The sequence below is a fragment of the Phaeodactylum tricornutum genome, chromosome 5 (assembly GCF_000150955.2).
Source record: "Phaeodactylum tricornutum CCAP 1055/1 chromosome 5, whole genome shotgun sequence".
Taxonomy (NCBI): domain Eukaryota; phylum Bacillariophyta; class Bacillariophyceae; order Surirellales; family Neidiaceae; genus Phaeodactylum; species Phaeodactylum tricornutum.
In genome coordinates, this window is record NC_011673.1 from 21,284 (window position 1) to 33,836 (window position 12,553).

Sequence of the window (12,553 nt, forward strand, 5' to 3'; positions counted from 1 at the left end):
GCACACGAAACTGTTGCCCGGTCTACAGTCCGTCGTCCGGTAAACGACATCGGAAGAATTACAGACCCAGGATCGTATTTGTTCCGTTCGACGATCGAAATCCAAGACAACCCTTCTTTCGTGCTTTCTAGCTAATAGAGTGATCACAGTCACCTCTACAGTTAACTGTTGGTAAAAAGCAATATGCTATATATCCCATGCTGTGTCGAGTCGACAAAGCTTATTGAGAACTGCAGCAATACGTCTAGCGAACTGAATTCATCGAATTCATCGAATCCGTTCCACAAAAATAACTTGGTACCGTGTAGAAACGTTCGCTCTTTTTGTGTAGCCTACTACGGTCATGTTCCATTCGTACCCACGGTGGTTCCTTTTGACGACAATTTGCAATCTTTCCTTGAGAGCACGTTCGGCCTGCGCCTTTACTTCTCTCTCCACCTCGCATCGTCCTTGGCAACCGTCACTGCAGCACCCAGGATCGCACGACACACTTTTCCTACAAAGCCATTTTCGCCATTGTTCTATGCTCCCAATGTCCAAACAAACCAACAAAAAGGAGACGTACATGGACACCGTCTCTCAGGCTGTATCTGACGCTCTCGGCAAACCCGTCACTTTGGAATCCACTACGGGTGGCGGTTCGTCCGGAGGTGGCGGTGCCACTACCACAGCAGTTGTTGATCCAGAAACCAACACCAAATATTTCGTCAAAGCGGCATCGGATGGATACGACATGCTCAAAGCCGAGTACTTAGGTGTGAAAGAAATGTCGGATACCAAAACCATTCGAGTCCCCAAACCGATCGCGTTGGGATCCTACAAGGCGCAAAACAAGGCGTTTGTTGTGTTCGAGTATCTTGACTTTGGCGGTAGTGGCTCGCAGTATGAACTCGGTCAGCAACTGGCACGTATGCATCGGACCACTAAAGATCAAGGATTTGGATTTCACGTCGATAACACTATTGGAGCGACGCGTCAACCAAATGTGCCCTGGATGAAGGATTGGGCAGATTTTTGGGATTCCCATCGTCTTGGACACATGCTCAAGCTTACAGACAATGGAGGCTTTAGCGCGAGTGACATCGAAAAGCTGCGCCACAAAACTCGAGATCTTTTGTCACACCAACCAATACCGAGTTTGGTACACGGGGATCTGTGGGGCGGCAACAAGAGCTTTTGCAGGGACGATGGGCGTGTAGTGCCGGTGATTTTTGATCCAGCAACCTACTACGGGGACCGAGAAGTGGACATTGCCATGACGTACGTCTTTGGTGGTTTCAACGCCGACTTTCACACGGGCTACAACGATGAATGGCCACTGCCAGTCGGCCACGAGAAGCGAAGAACAGTTTATAACCTCTATCATATTCTCAATCACGAAGTATTGTTTGGAGGCATGTATCGTAACCAAGCACGAAGTATGATTCTCGAAATTCTCCGTATGTAAAAAGGCTTTATCTTAACATTTCTACTTACTTACTTTTTCTAAAGTATCAGAGCGTATCTGCTTACGACGACTTTGCATTGTTTTGACTTTTGAGCTCTCGTTCCCAAAAGCTAGGCAGAATGTTGTTCTGGTCGTAGACTCTTGCTCATGGTCACAAACATTGCCATTGAAACAACTAGCCGATTAGTTTGACGTCGCATGATACTTGACATTCAATGTTTTCCCGTGAAACGGCAACCCATCTTCGCGACGAATCTCGAACAAGAGGCCGCTCTTTTGGTACGCCACGTACATGCGTGTCGCGTCCGGGGAGAAATCAAGGCCGCTCGTTTCGTCTATGTACACGGGACTTTCCAAAATGGTAAAGTATTGGCCCTTGACGTTCCGGGCGTGAATTCCAGCGTCGCGTCCGCCGTCCTCCGTGAAGTACAGCAACTCATTTTCATCTCCTACAATCCGCTGCAGCTGATCCGGTCCGCCGTCAAACAATCCGTGACGCGTCGTTTGGTTCGTGTAGGTTCCCGTGTCAAGATCCAGCATGAAGAGCGACTTGAAACGCTTGGAAATAAAGTAGAGCTCGTTTTCATACACATCCATCCCTTCCGCGTTCTGAAAGTGTAGGGCGGCGTTGGCTTTGCCAGTTTCATGGTTCTTTGTCCACCCATACTGCCCCGCCGTACCGGAGGAGTCTGGAGTCAGAGTAAGAAACTCTGTTTCACCAGGACCGTACAAAATATTCCACGGATCGCTCCAGTTGGCACTGTCTGGAGTGAAACGACGCAGTGCACCCTCAAAGTGATCTTCCGTGACAAAGAAATGTGGCTCGTTGCGATCTCGAACATCATATGCGAACGTCTCGAATAGACCACCATCCATTCCAAGCGTGATAGGCCTGGCCTCCCGCACCCCAGTAGGATCGACTTGCCAGTTTAAGCCACTTGGGTGCTCTTCACAGGACACCCAAGCATTCCAAGGGGTCTTCCCACCGGCACAGTTAGCAGTGGTGCCCTCCAATACCATTTTGTAGTCCATGACGTTGCCGTGCTTATCAAAAGTCAAGGCACCGACGCCGCCCTTATTCTTGATAAGGCGGACTTCCGAGTTGCTCACATAGATCCAACCGCCTTCGTTGCCCGGCCGCTCGTCCTTGTAGATTGCTCCGAAATCTGGTAGACCGTGAAAGTTGATGCTCGATTGGCCGCCAGTTCCGTACGGAACCCGCTGTCCCGATTGGGCAAGAATACGCGACTTCAGTCCTTCCGATAACAGGAGACCATTTTCAGATCTGGTCAAATGCCCAGGGACGTATGTAGCAGGGGTGTTCGTTTCGCCTTCAGAAACTGAAGCAGTCGGAACAACGCTGGGTTTCTGGGACGGTGCTGCTGTAGTTTCTCTTGCCGGTGGCTCCGTTGGATTTCCTGTTGGCTTGTTGGTAGTCGTGGAAGGAGTAGGTGTAGATGACATAGTTGTGCTCTGCTGGAGATGAAGTTCCGATATTTGATTGGGTGTGGGACTTCCTGTTGAGGGAGCCGCCTTGTATCCAGTGGGTAAACTCATCGGGTTTGAACTTTGGTCCGCCAGCTGAACTGAAGAAAGAGGTTGGGAGCCATACATTGAAAAATCTTCCGAAGGAGCACTCACTTGCGAAGGTGAATCCAGCACACTCTCGCTGAAGAAAAAAGGCGACGGGGTGGGGTCGCGAAGTGGGTTTGGGGGGAACGAAGATTCTAGCGATTGCTGTGACCATGGACGCTCTTCTTTCGTGTCAATTGAATCTGTAGTAGGAAATTGTAAAGCGGATTGACGGTTTTTGGATAGAGGGATGACAATACCAATCAGCACAACAATCGCGAGCACAATCGCAAAGCACACAATGAAAATTAGATGCCTATGGTTCCGAAGCCGATATTTGACGGAATCGCCACATCCTTGAGGATTTGTCCGCATGTTTGTCTCAACAATACAACAACCTGGATCTTCCGGCTACTGTTTTGTGGTGTTGGGGGGAGGGGGGACAAGATTGACATACATTGTTTGCTCGAACTTTTCTCAAAAGGTAGTGAAGTGTAGTCGAAAATTGGTCGTTAGAGCTTTTGTATCCCCTAACTGTAAAATAGAAAAAACGAAAAGTCAGTCACGGCACCTAAAAAATTGATACTTTCGCGGATAGCCCTAGACTGGCACATTGCCCTTCTATCTACTATGTTGAAAAATTCAGGAGCTTCACAGTCAGGCGTTCTTAGATTTATATGCTAAAATAGAAAATTATCATTTGTCTAATGGCAGGCATTAATTAACTGTAAAAATAGTGAAATGACAAGTTGGATACGTTGAGTGTGACTCTGCAACCACTGAAGTAGCGGCAATCGGGACTTCATTAATTTTGACATGCATAATTCATATCACATGACGGAAACCGTATGTGAAACTGGACGTGGACATTATCATGCGTATATAAATTGGAAGATCACAGACCTACGACCGATTGCTGCAACGTTGTACACAGCATTACTCTAAATCACGCAGCTTTCTACAGAAAACCAGCAACAACCACAGAGACGCAGTTGGTTGATTGCATAAATCATGGGTCTCAGGTCTGAGGGCTCTACGAAGTTTGAACACAAGCACAGCCGAAGCAATCTACATGAACGAAAGAGGCATATTTTGGGTGTGTTGTGGCGACTTTCTCCGTGTGCAAATATAACCATCATATTCTCGATCACGAAGTATTGTTTGGAGGCATGTATCGTAACCAAGCACGAAGTATGATTCACGAAATTCTCCGTATGTAAAAAGGCTTTATCTTAACATTTCTACTTACTTACTTTTTCTAAAGTATCAGAGCGTATCTGCTTACGACGACTTTGCATTGTTTTGACTTTTGAGCTCTCGTTCCCAAAAGCTAGGCAGAATGTTGTTCTGGTCGTAGACTCTTGCTCATGGTCACAAACATTGCCATTGAAACAACTAGCCGATTAGTTTGACGTCGCATGATACTTGACATTCAATGTTTTCCCGTGAAACGGCAACCCATCTTCGCGACGAATCTCGAACAAGAGGCCGCTCTTTTGGTACGCCACGTACATGCGTGTCGCGTCCGGGGAGAAATCAAGGCCGCTCGTTTCGTCTATGTACACGGGACTTTCCAAAATGGTAAAGTATTGGCCCTTGACGTTCCGGGCGTGAATTCCAGCGTCGCGTCCGCCGTCCTCCGTGAAGTACAGCAACTCATTTTCATCTCCTACAATCCGCTGCAGCTGATCCGGTCCGCCGTCAAACAATCCGTGACGCGTCGTTTGGTTCGTGTAGGTTCCCGTGTCAAGATCCAGCATGAAGAGCGACTTGAAACGCTTGGAAATAAAGTAGAGCTCGTTTTCATACACATCCATCCCTTCCGCGTTCTGAAAGTGTAGGGCGGCGTTGGCTTTGCCAGTTTCATGGTTCTTTGTCCACCCATACTGCCCCGCCGTACCGGAGGAGTCTGGAGTCAGAGTAAGAAACTCTGTTTCACCAGGACCGTACAAAATATTCCACGGATCGCTCCAGTTGGCACTGTCTGGAGTGAAACGACGCAGTGCACCCTCAAAGTGATCTTCCGTGACAAAGAAATGTGGCTCGTTGCGATCTCGAACATCATATGCGAACGTCTCGAATAGACCACCATCCATTCCAAGCGTGATAGGCCTGGCCTCCCGCACCCCAGTAGGATCGACTTGCCAGTTTAAGCCACTTGGGTGCTCTTCACAGGACACCCAAGCATTCCAAGGGGTCTTCCCACCGGCACAGTTAGCAGTGGTGCCCTCCAATACCATTTTGTAGTCCATGACGTTGCCGTGCTTATCAAAAGTCAAGGCACCGACGCCGCCCTTATTCTTGATAAGGCGGACTTCCGAGTTGCTCACATAGATCCAACCGCCTTCGTTGCCCGGCCGCTCGTCCTTGTAGATTGCTCCGAAATCTGGTAGACCGTGAAAGTTGATGCTCGATTGGCCGCCAGTTCCGTACGGAACCCGCTGTCCCGATTGGGCAAGAATACGCGACTTCAGTCCTTCCGATAACAGGAGACCATTTTCAGATCTGGTCAAATGCCCAGGGACGTATGTAGCAGGGGTGTTCGTTTCGCCTTCAGAAACTGAAGCAGTCGGAACAACGCTGGGTTTCTGGGATGATGGAACCGATGCAACACCAGGAGAAGCAACGGGAACAGAGATGTTGGCAGGCGAGACGGCGGGTCCGTCATCAAGTGGTGTTGTGTCTCCGAAAATGGCAAAAGTGTTTGTTTGCTGTGTCGATGCTCTTTTACGGTGGGCTACAGGAACTGCTATTGCTAGAATGAAGACCATTACAAGCGCAGCAATACTGACAGCAACAAGAGTTTTTTTTCGGTGACAGCTCATCTGAGACTTGAAGGATGCACTGTAACAACGGATTCTGATGCTGTGATTGCCATCAGCGTCCATCTTATAGTGCTTTTTCTGAATACCTCCAAACATTTTTCGCTCGTCGTCTCGAGGAAACTCCAGGATACGCAAATATTGAGAGATTGTTCAAGGAAGATATAGATGAATGAGGTAGATTCGGGCACAAATCTAATCGGTCCAACAATACTGGTACCATCATCTCAAGTGAGATTAAGATTCGTCATTCGTCAATGGACGCGGGAAGAACCACATGCGAGATAAAGCATCGGGCTTATAAGGCTTTTTCGGACGATCATTAGAATCAGAAAGCTAGAACCGTTCACTTTTAACTGTAAATGAAAATTCAAAAACCAATATCAAATTGATAGAGGAAATTCCGTATTCGGGCCTCGTCAGGCCGCAATTCCCCGAATCCGGCTCACAGTCAATCCAATTAATAATATTTTTTGAGCGCTAAGTACCAGTATATTTAAGTAACAAAACCAATTAAGGTCTCAGCCAGTATACTATCATGAGCAATACATTTCTCATTTATTGGCATCAGAGTTGGCGGTAAAAGTCAAAATATATTCGTCGCCAAGTGGTGCATGCAGTCAGTACTTGCCATAAGTGAAATCACAATGGAGGCAGCTTTTAAATGCGCCTCCTCAGCACCAATCTTTTGGCACCATTTGTGTCTTTCGTCCCGGGAAGAAGGAAGCTTTACTTTGTGGTGAATCAATTTCTTACTCTCTAGAGGAACTGTACAGAGACATCAATGCAACAACCAGCAAGAAACAAACAAGAATAGGATATGTCAATATAATCTACGGGGACATATATCAAGAGGCCTGAATAGGCGATTTAATCTACATTACGTTTTCACTGAGATATCACATTTTATTTACAGTTACATTGATATGTACCAAACCAGTCAGCACATACCTTTTATTTATGCTGGATGCTGTTGAAGTGTTTGCCCCTTCCTTGGCGCGATCCAAGAGTGCAAGGAAGAGATTCCTGGATGTTTGCGAAGGCGCTTGCTGTCGACTGTGGTCCAACATTGCCATTGGATGTCACGGCGGCTCCATAGGGGAGCGGAGTTCGTTGTTGCTAGTGCATTGACTTACATCTCATATTCTCTGCACTGTCACTGCGGTTATCAAATCATTCTTTGCTTTTGTCCATCAATGTAGACCTTGATGTATTGTCCCCATAGATTATATTAACATCTCCTATGCTTGCTTGTTCTTGCTGGTTGTTTCTTGCTGGTTGTTGCAATGATGTCTTTTTACAGCTACTCTAGGGGGAAGGAATTGGTTCACCTAGATATATGGCTTCCCTCTGCCCAGAACAAAAATACAAACGGAGCCAAAACAACACGGTACTGCAGAGGCGCGCTAATAGTTGCCTCCATTGTGATCCACTTGTGGCAAGTACTGACTGGACGAATAGGCGACGAACATGTGTTGATTTTTACGACCAACCCTGATTGAAGCCAACACATGAGAAATGTATTCCTGATGATCATAGACGAGTATAAAGGATCACATATTAATTGGCTTTGTTACTTAGCATTAAAGATACTTCGCACGCACAAATTATTTTTTATATTACTGTTGAAAATCTCGGATTTGGCCGGAATAGAGGAATTCCGGCCTGGACGAGGCCCAAATAGGGAATTTCCTCAAATAAATAATGTAAGTCAAACAAGCAAAACTACGTTGGCGGCGGCTGCGTTTGCTATTCGTTGGAGCAGCCTCATCAAAAGAATCCCAACACCACGTGCATCGAGATCAAGACAGCTAGCTCTAGCAGTAAATGAAGAGAGTCACCTGACTGTGAATTAAAGTTTGCAAACCGAAATAGTACGAAGTGCTTGACTATGATTCACTTTGTGTGTAGCTGTTAGACTTGTAGAGAAACCCAGAGCGCTGTGAGAATTACCTCAAAAAGCTCACAGTCAAGCAGGTACGAGACGTCAGCTTCAAGTGTCGACTGGAAACCTAGAAAGGTCGGTTGGATGAAGTTGTTGAGCTGGTAGGTAAGTGCTGCCAAAAAGTGCCAATTACTTTTCGAACAACATGTGTAGCTTAGGAATTAGTTAGCCGATTTCGAAGTTTTCAATAGCGTACTTATCAAAAGTACTTTGCATTCTGAAGGCATGACAGCAAATTTGTTCATGCCTCACTCATCGCAAGGTTGAAAGCTCGGATCTTGAATCTTATGATTCCACAAATCAAATCTGTTCCACTTGTCATGCACTTTCTTTACATTTTGTCCCTGTATAGTTGCTACTTCGGTTACGGTCGGTTGGTGATTGTTGTCAATTTAACTTTTGGAAACGTCTTGGCGTCACGGATAAATGGCCGTCTCTTGCAAAGTCGCGACCTCACCTTCGAATATCAGTTGCGCTATTTGTGTTGATGCTTGTAGGCATTCCACCCCAGAGCTTCCTCCGAGCAACCTTTCACCGGCGTATCAAGATCTGCTGAGGACCATGAAGTTGAATTCAAGTATCGACAAATTACATTTGTTTGATCGGAAACTTTGCTCTCATGGATCTCATCCTTATCTGGTACTTTCCAATACTTCACTTAGCAGCACATCCCTCGTTGATGCCCAACAGGCTTTAGTAAGTGTTCTTCCGGAGGTGCAAGCCTGTATCAGTCTAATGTCTTGCCTATGGTAGATGCCCTGGTTTCAAGTCTTTGTCTCATTGACAGCCAACAAACACGGGAGGCGTAAGAAACAGAATACAGCCGAATTTTCGTAGCTCAAAAAGCTCAAGGACATTAAAAGTATTTCTGTCGTGGAAACTCAAACTTTATTCCGTGTGAAATTGGCTATTCACACATTGCTATACGAATTTACTGCTGGCTGGGACTCGAATTTCTTTTTGATGGTGTTTTTTCGGAAGATGCCCACATACAAAAGTCAAAGGAAAGGTACATATCAGGTACTTATGCACAGCCAATGAGCAGTAAAAGCTTACTTGCTTCGCCTTATTCCCTCGTACAGGCATTATGCCTTCTTTTCTGCTTTAAACTTCAAACTTGATGCCTAGCGCGTCTTCGCTCCACTTCCATACGTTTTCCTGATTGGCTTTGGTCAGCGTCAATCTTTCATGGGCTTTCCGATCTACGTCGGATGCTTCCTCAATGGACTTTAGGGGTGCTCCACTAGTTCCAAATCTCGGCTTGTACAGATCGCCACTCAGAGCTTGTGGAGAGAACGCACACATGGCAGCAGGAAGACAACCGTCTGCAGGAGACTGTGCCGAGCTCCCCAGGAGATTTACAAGCCAACCCTGTAGTGCACCGTCTCCCGAGCTGGCGGATGTGGCAAGCCCCGAGGAAGCCACGCCAGGGTCAGCAGCCATTGACATGACTTTACTATGTCTTGCTTGAAGCTTGTGGTGGAGTGCAATGGCAAAACAAGAATTGCTGAGCTTGGACATATGATATCGCGTAGCTGGTCCGCCAAATCCGAACATATCCTTCAAAACGCTATCACCGCCCAATGATCCAGCATCGCTCTTCACGAAATATTTCTCTTCCAGATCCTTGCTTGGAAAGAATCGTGCAGAACTTGAATGCGAAACAATTCTAGCTTCCCCACGTGTGCAAGCAGCCGTTTCTAGTGAGGGATACAAAAGTGATGTCAAAAGAAAGTGTGATAAGTGATTTGTGTGCATTTGGACGTCAAAGCCTTCTGCAGTTCGGCTATCATTGTGTGCCATTATGCCAGCATTGTTGACCAAAACATCAAGTCCGTCATTTTGGGTAGCAATCTCTGTAATATCCTTTGCTGCTTTACGGACTGAGCCAAAGTCCATGAGGTTGCACACCACCCATTGAACATTTGTTGGGGAATTAACTTGCTTAGCCAAATGCTCCAGCTTTTTTCGTCCTTTATCTGCCGACGAAGAGTTTCGATTTAGCAGTAGTAATTTCTTGGCGTTCTTTCGAATTGCTATTTCGCTAATGAAATAGCCGAGTGAATTCTCGGAAGTTCCCGTGATAGCAATTACCTTCCCGGCAAGGTCGTGAAAGCGATCGGTATTGACGTACTCGTCAAAAATCACTTGATTCGAGGAGCCTGCATGTGAGGGTTTGCTTTTACTAAAAATTGATCCCATGCTGCTAATTTTCGACTCGAAAAATTGTGACGAATACTTTACTCAACTCGAGGCTGACCAGCGAAGTCTGCAATCACTCATGGATACGCAAAGAATCTTCTCGAAGACTCATATTTCTCGATAGTGAAAAGGCCGAATGAAGCATCAGATGTCTGCCAAAGTTAGCAGTTTATAATGACCTGCCGGTGAATACAAATACGAATTGCACAGTGAAAGGCAGTTTTATTGTTGTTTGTCGATAATGATCTACTAGCTAGCCTACGTAGCTAGTGACACCAGGCCCGTTGCTGCTAGTTGTGCAGGTATTTGTCGTTGGACAATCAAAACGTCGTATATACAGTAGAATCAATGCGTCTAACATATGCATTTTGTGTTGTTTTGCTACCCACTGAGCCAATCTCTCCTTGGTCGATAGATAGGTACATATTTATGGCATATTTCGCTTCCGAAACGTTTGCCTTCCAAGCTGGCTCAAGAGTTAGTCGTTGTTCGACTTCTTTCGAGCGGTGGGCTGTTTTGTTCTTGAAGTTCGCTACATATTGCTCTGTGGGGGGGGGGCATTGTGATGGTTTACGGTTATAGATTAACTTCATCTCTAATCACCTAAATATGAAGTAACAAATTCACAGTCAAACAGTAATCAACGATGGAAGCAAACGCATCGATCAATCTTCCTTGTTTGATGTGGATCTTCGCTATTGATGTTGCCGCCTCTGAGTATACACTTCATCGACTGGCTGCACCTAGACATTTGAATAGGTAGCACTGTTGAACGAGGCCTCTATTTTTATACTGCAAGCCTGAAATGTGGTCTACTTCCAAACTCAAGCATCGTTTGTGCAAGGGCATGGGTAGACATCCTACCCAGCACCGACTGGTCCTGGCCGCATTCGCGCTGGTTACGGCCGATCAGACACGACGTCAGCTACAAGAAAAATCAGAGGCGACCAGTCGTAAAAGCGAGTTGCAGGAAAAAATTTCCGGAAAATCCATCAAATCGCACTCACTGTCACAACAAAGAAAGACTGCTTTGCATCTGGAGCGATTCCGGGATCCAAAAGAACGATCATCTCAGATCTTTCCAACTTTTCGGACCGCTAGCCAAGCTTTGATTCCTCGCAGTGTTTCCCGACTTCGGCGTCACAATACAATCGAACTGATGGACAGCACAGCTGCAAAAGTTTCGCTGGAATCGAAGTATCAAGTACAGTGGAAGAATCCTCTGGGTCAGGGCACATTTGGTGCCGTTTACCTCGGAGTCAATCGAACAACTGGTCAGAAGGTTGCAGTCAAAAAGATTTCCAAGCGATTCACTGATAATGTGAGCTTCCAACGCGAAATGGACGCGCTTTTGCACATCCGTGAAGCCGGCGGGCATCCAAATATTTGTGGATTGCGAGAAAACTACGATGAAGGCAACTATTACTACCTGGTTTTGGATTTGGTCAGTGGAGGGGAAATGTTTGATCATCTTTGCGCTCAGGGTGCCTACTCCGAGGCCGATGCCGCTCGACTTATTAGGGAAGTTTCGTCTTCACTAGCCTTCCTACATGGCATAGGTGTCATACATGGAGACATGAAGCCCGAAAATCTAATGTTAAGTTCGGAAAATTGTTCGGACGCGGTAATCAAAGTTGTAGACTTTGGCTGCGCTCACGTATTTGCTGAGGAGAGCCCCTTTAAGTCCGCGGCGCCACAACAGATGGGCACGGCAAATACTCCCGCTTACTCCCCTCCAGAGGTTCTAGACAAGAAAAGTAAAATGCAACGATTGGAAGCTAGTTTCGATATGTGGGCGCTTGGGGTAATATTATATATTATGCTGACAGGCGTGCATCCCTTCGATTTGTATGGAAATGCCACCGATGCCGAAATTGAACACCAAATATTGGCAGGCAAGAAACCTCCTCTGGACAAATCACCCTTGACAGCACACTTGTCTAAGGACGCTATTGATTTAATCAATAAATTACTGCAATGGGATCCGAAGAAGCGATTTACTGCGCACGATTTACTGGAAAATCCTTGGGTGCGAGGAGAGACGGCGAGAACAAACAAAATAGCCGACTCCGACAAACGTTTATCCACATATAAGGCGTTCAAAACCAAACTTGAGGCAAAAGTCTTTGCAGATATGGTTTCCTTAAGCAGCGACAACGATTCTTTAGACCCGGGAGACGTAGCGAAACGGACGTCATTAATTGAACGATCATTTCACCTTTTGGATCCTCAGCATCGTGGGTACGTCACTACCAAGGATCTCCAGAGATTGACGAAACAAAAGGGTGATGCTGCCGACGATGACCAACAACTCTCGCTTTCCGGATTTTCCGACTTGTTGGCGCAGAACATGAAGAACCGCTATTTTCCAAAGGGGCACGTTGTGTATCATGAAGGCGATGTTGGCAACGTAATGTACTTTTTGAATTCCGGAACCATTGAGGTCTACACGCGTGATGGTTTTACAAAAAATTTGCGCAAGTCGGGAGACTTTTTCGGCGAAGGCGCCTTGCTTCATCCGAAGAAGATTCGTTCGGCGTCCATCCGCTGTGTCACACCTGTACA

At 46.3% G+C, this 12,553-nt stretch overlaps 5 protein-coding genes across 5 annotated transcripts; 2 read left to right on the plus strand and 3 right to left on the minus strand.

The window, feature by feature from the left end:
* Positions 1-700: 700 nt before the first annotated feature.
* On the plus strand, positions 701-1,483 carry PHATRDRAFT_26375 (predicted protein). The gene has a single exon (XM_002178653.1). It carries the CDS (start codon positions 734-736, stop codon positions 1,445-1,447), a length of 714 nt encoding a protein of 237 aa, XP_002178689.1. The 5' UTR covers positions 701-733; the 3' UTR covers positions 1,448-1,483.
* A 147-nt stretch (positions 1,484-1,630) lies between these two features.
* On the minus strand, positions 1,631-3,394 carry PHATRDRAFT_34208 (predicted protein; the record flags this gene model as incomplete). The annotated part of the gene is made up of 1 exon (XM_002178877.1): positions 1,631-3,394. One exon carries the CDS (start codon positions 3,392-3,394, stop codon positions 1,631-1,633), a length of 1,764 nt encoding a protein of 587 aa, XP_002178913.1.
* A 1,028-nt stretch (positions 3,395-4,422) lies between these two features.
* PHATRDRAFT_34209 (predicted protein) lies at positions 4,423-5,790 on the minus strand (the record flags this gene model as incomplete). The annotated part of the gene is made up of 1 exon (XM_002178878.1): positions 4,423-5,790. The coding sequence occupies one exon, from the start codon at positions 5,788-5,790 to the stop codon at positions 4,423-4,425; it is 1,368 nt and encodes a 455-aa protein (XP_002178914.1).
* Positions 5,791-8,890: 3,100 nt separating this feature from the next.
* Positions 8,891-10,430, minus strand: PHATRDRAFT_44719 (predicted protein; the record flags this gene model as incomplete). Its single annotated transcript, XM_002178879.1, has 1 exon — positions 8,891-10,430. The coding sequence occupies exon 1, from the start codon at positions 9,986-9,988 to the stop codon at positions 8,891-8,893; it is 1,098 nt and encodes a 365-aa protein (XP_002178915.1). The 5' UTR covers positions 9,989-10,430.
* Positions 10,431-11,204: 774 nt separating this feature from the next.
* On the plus strand, positions 11,205-12,029 carry PHATRDRAFT_4563 (predicted protein; the record flags this gene model as incomplete). The annotated part of the gene is made up of 1 exon (XM_002178654.1): positions 11,205-12,029. A coding segment is annotated over one exon (825 nt), but the record flags the coding sequence as incomplete, so codon positions are not given.
* Positions 12,030-12,553: the final 524 nt, after the last annotated feature.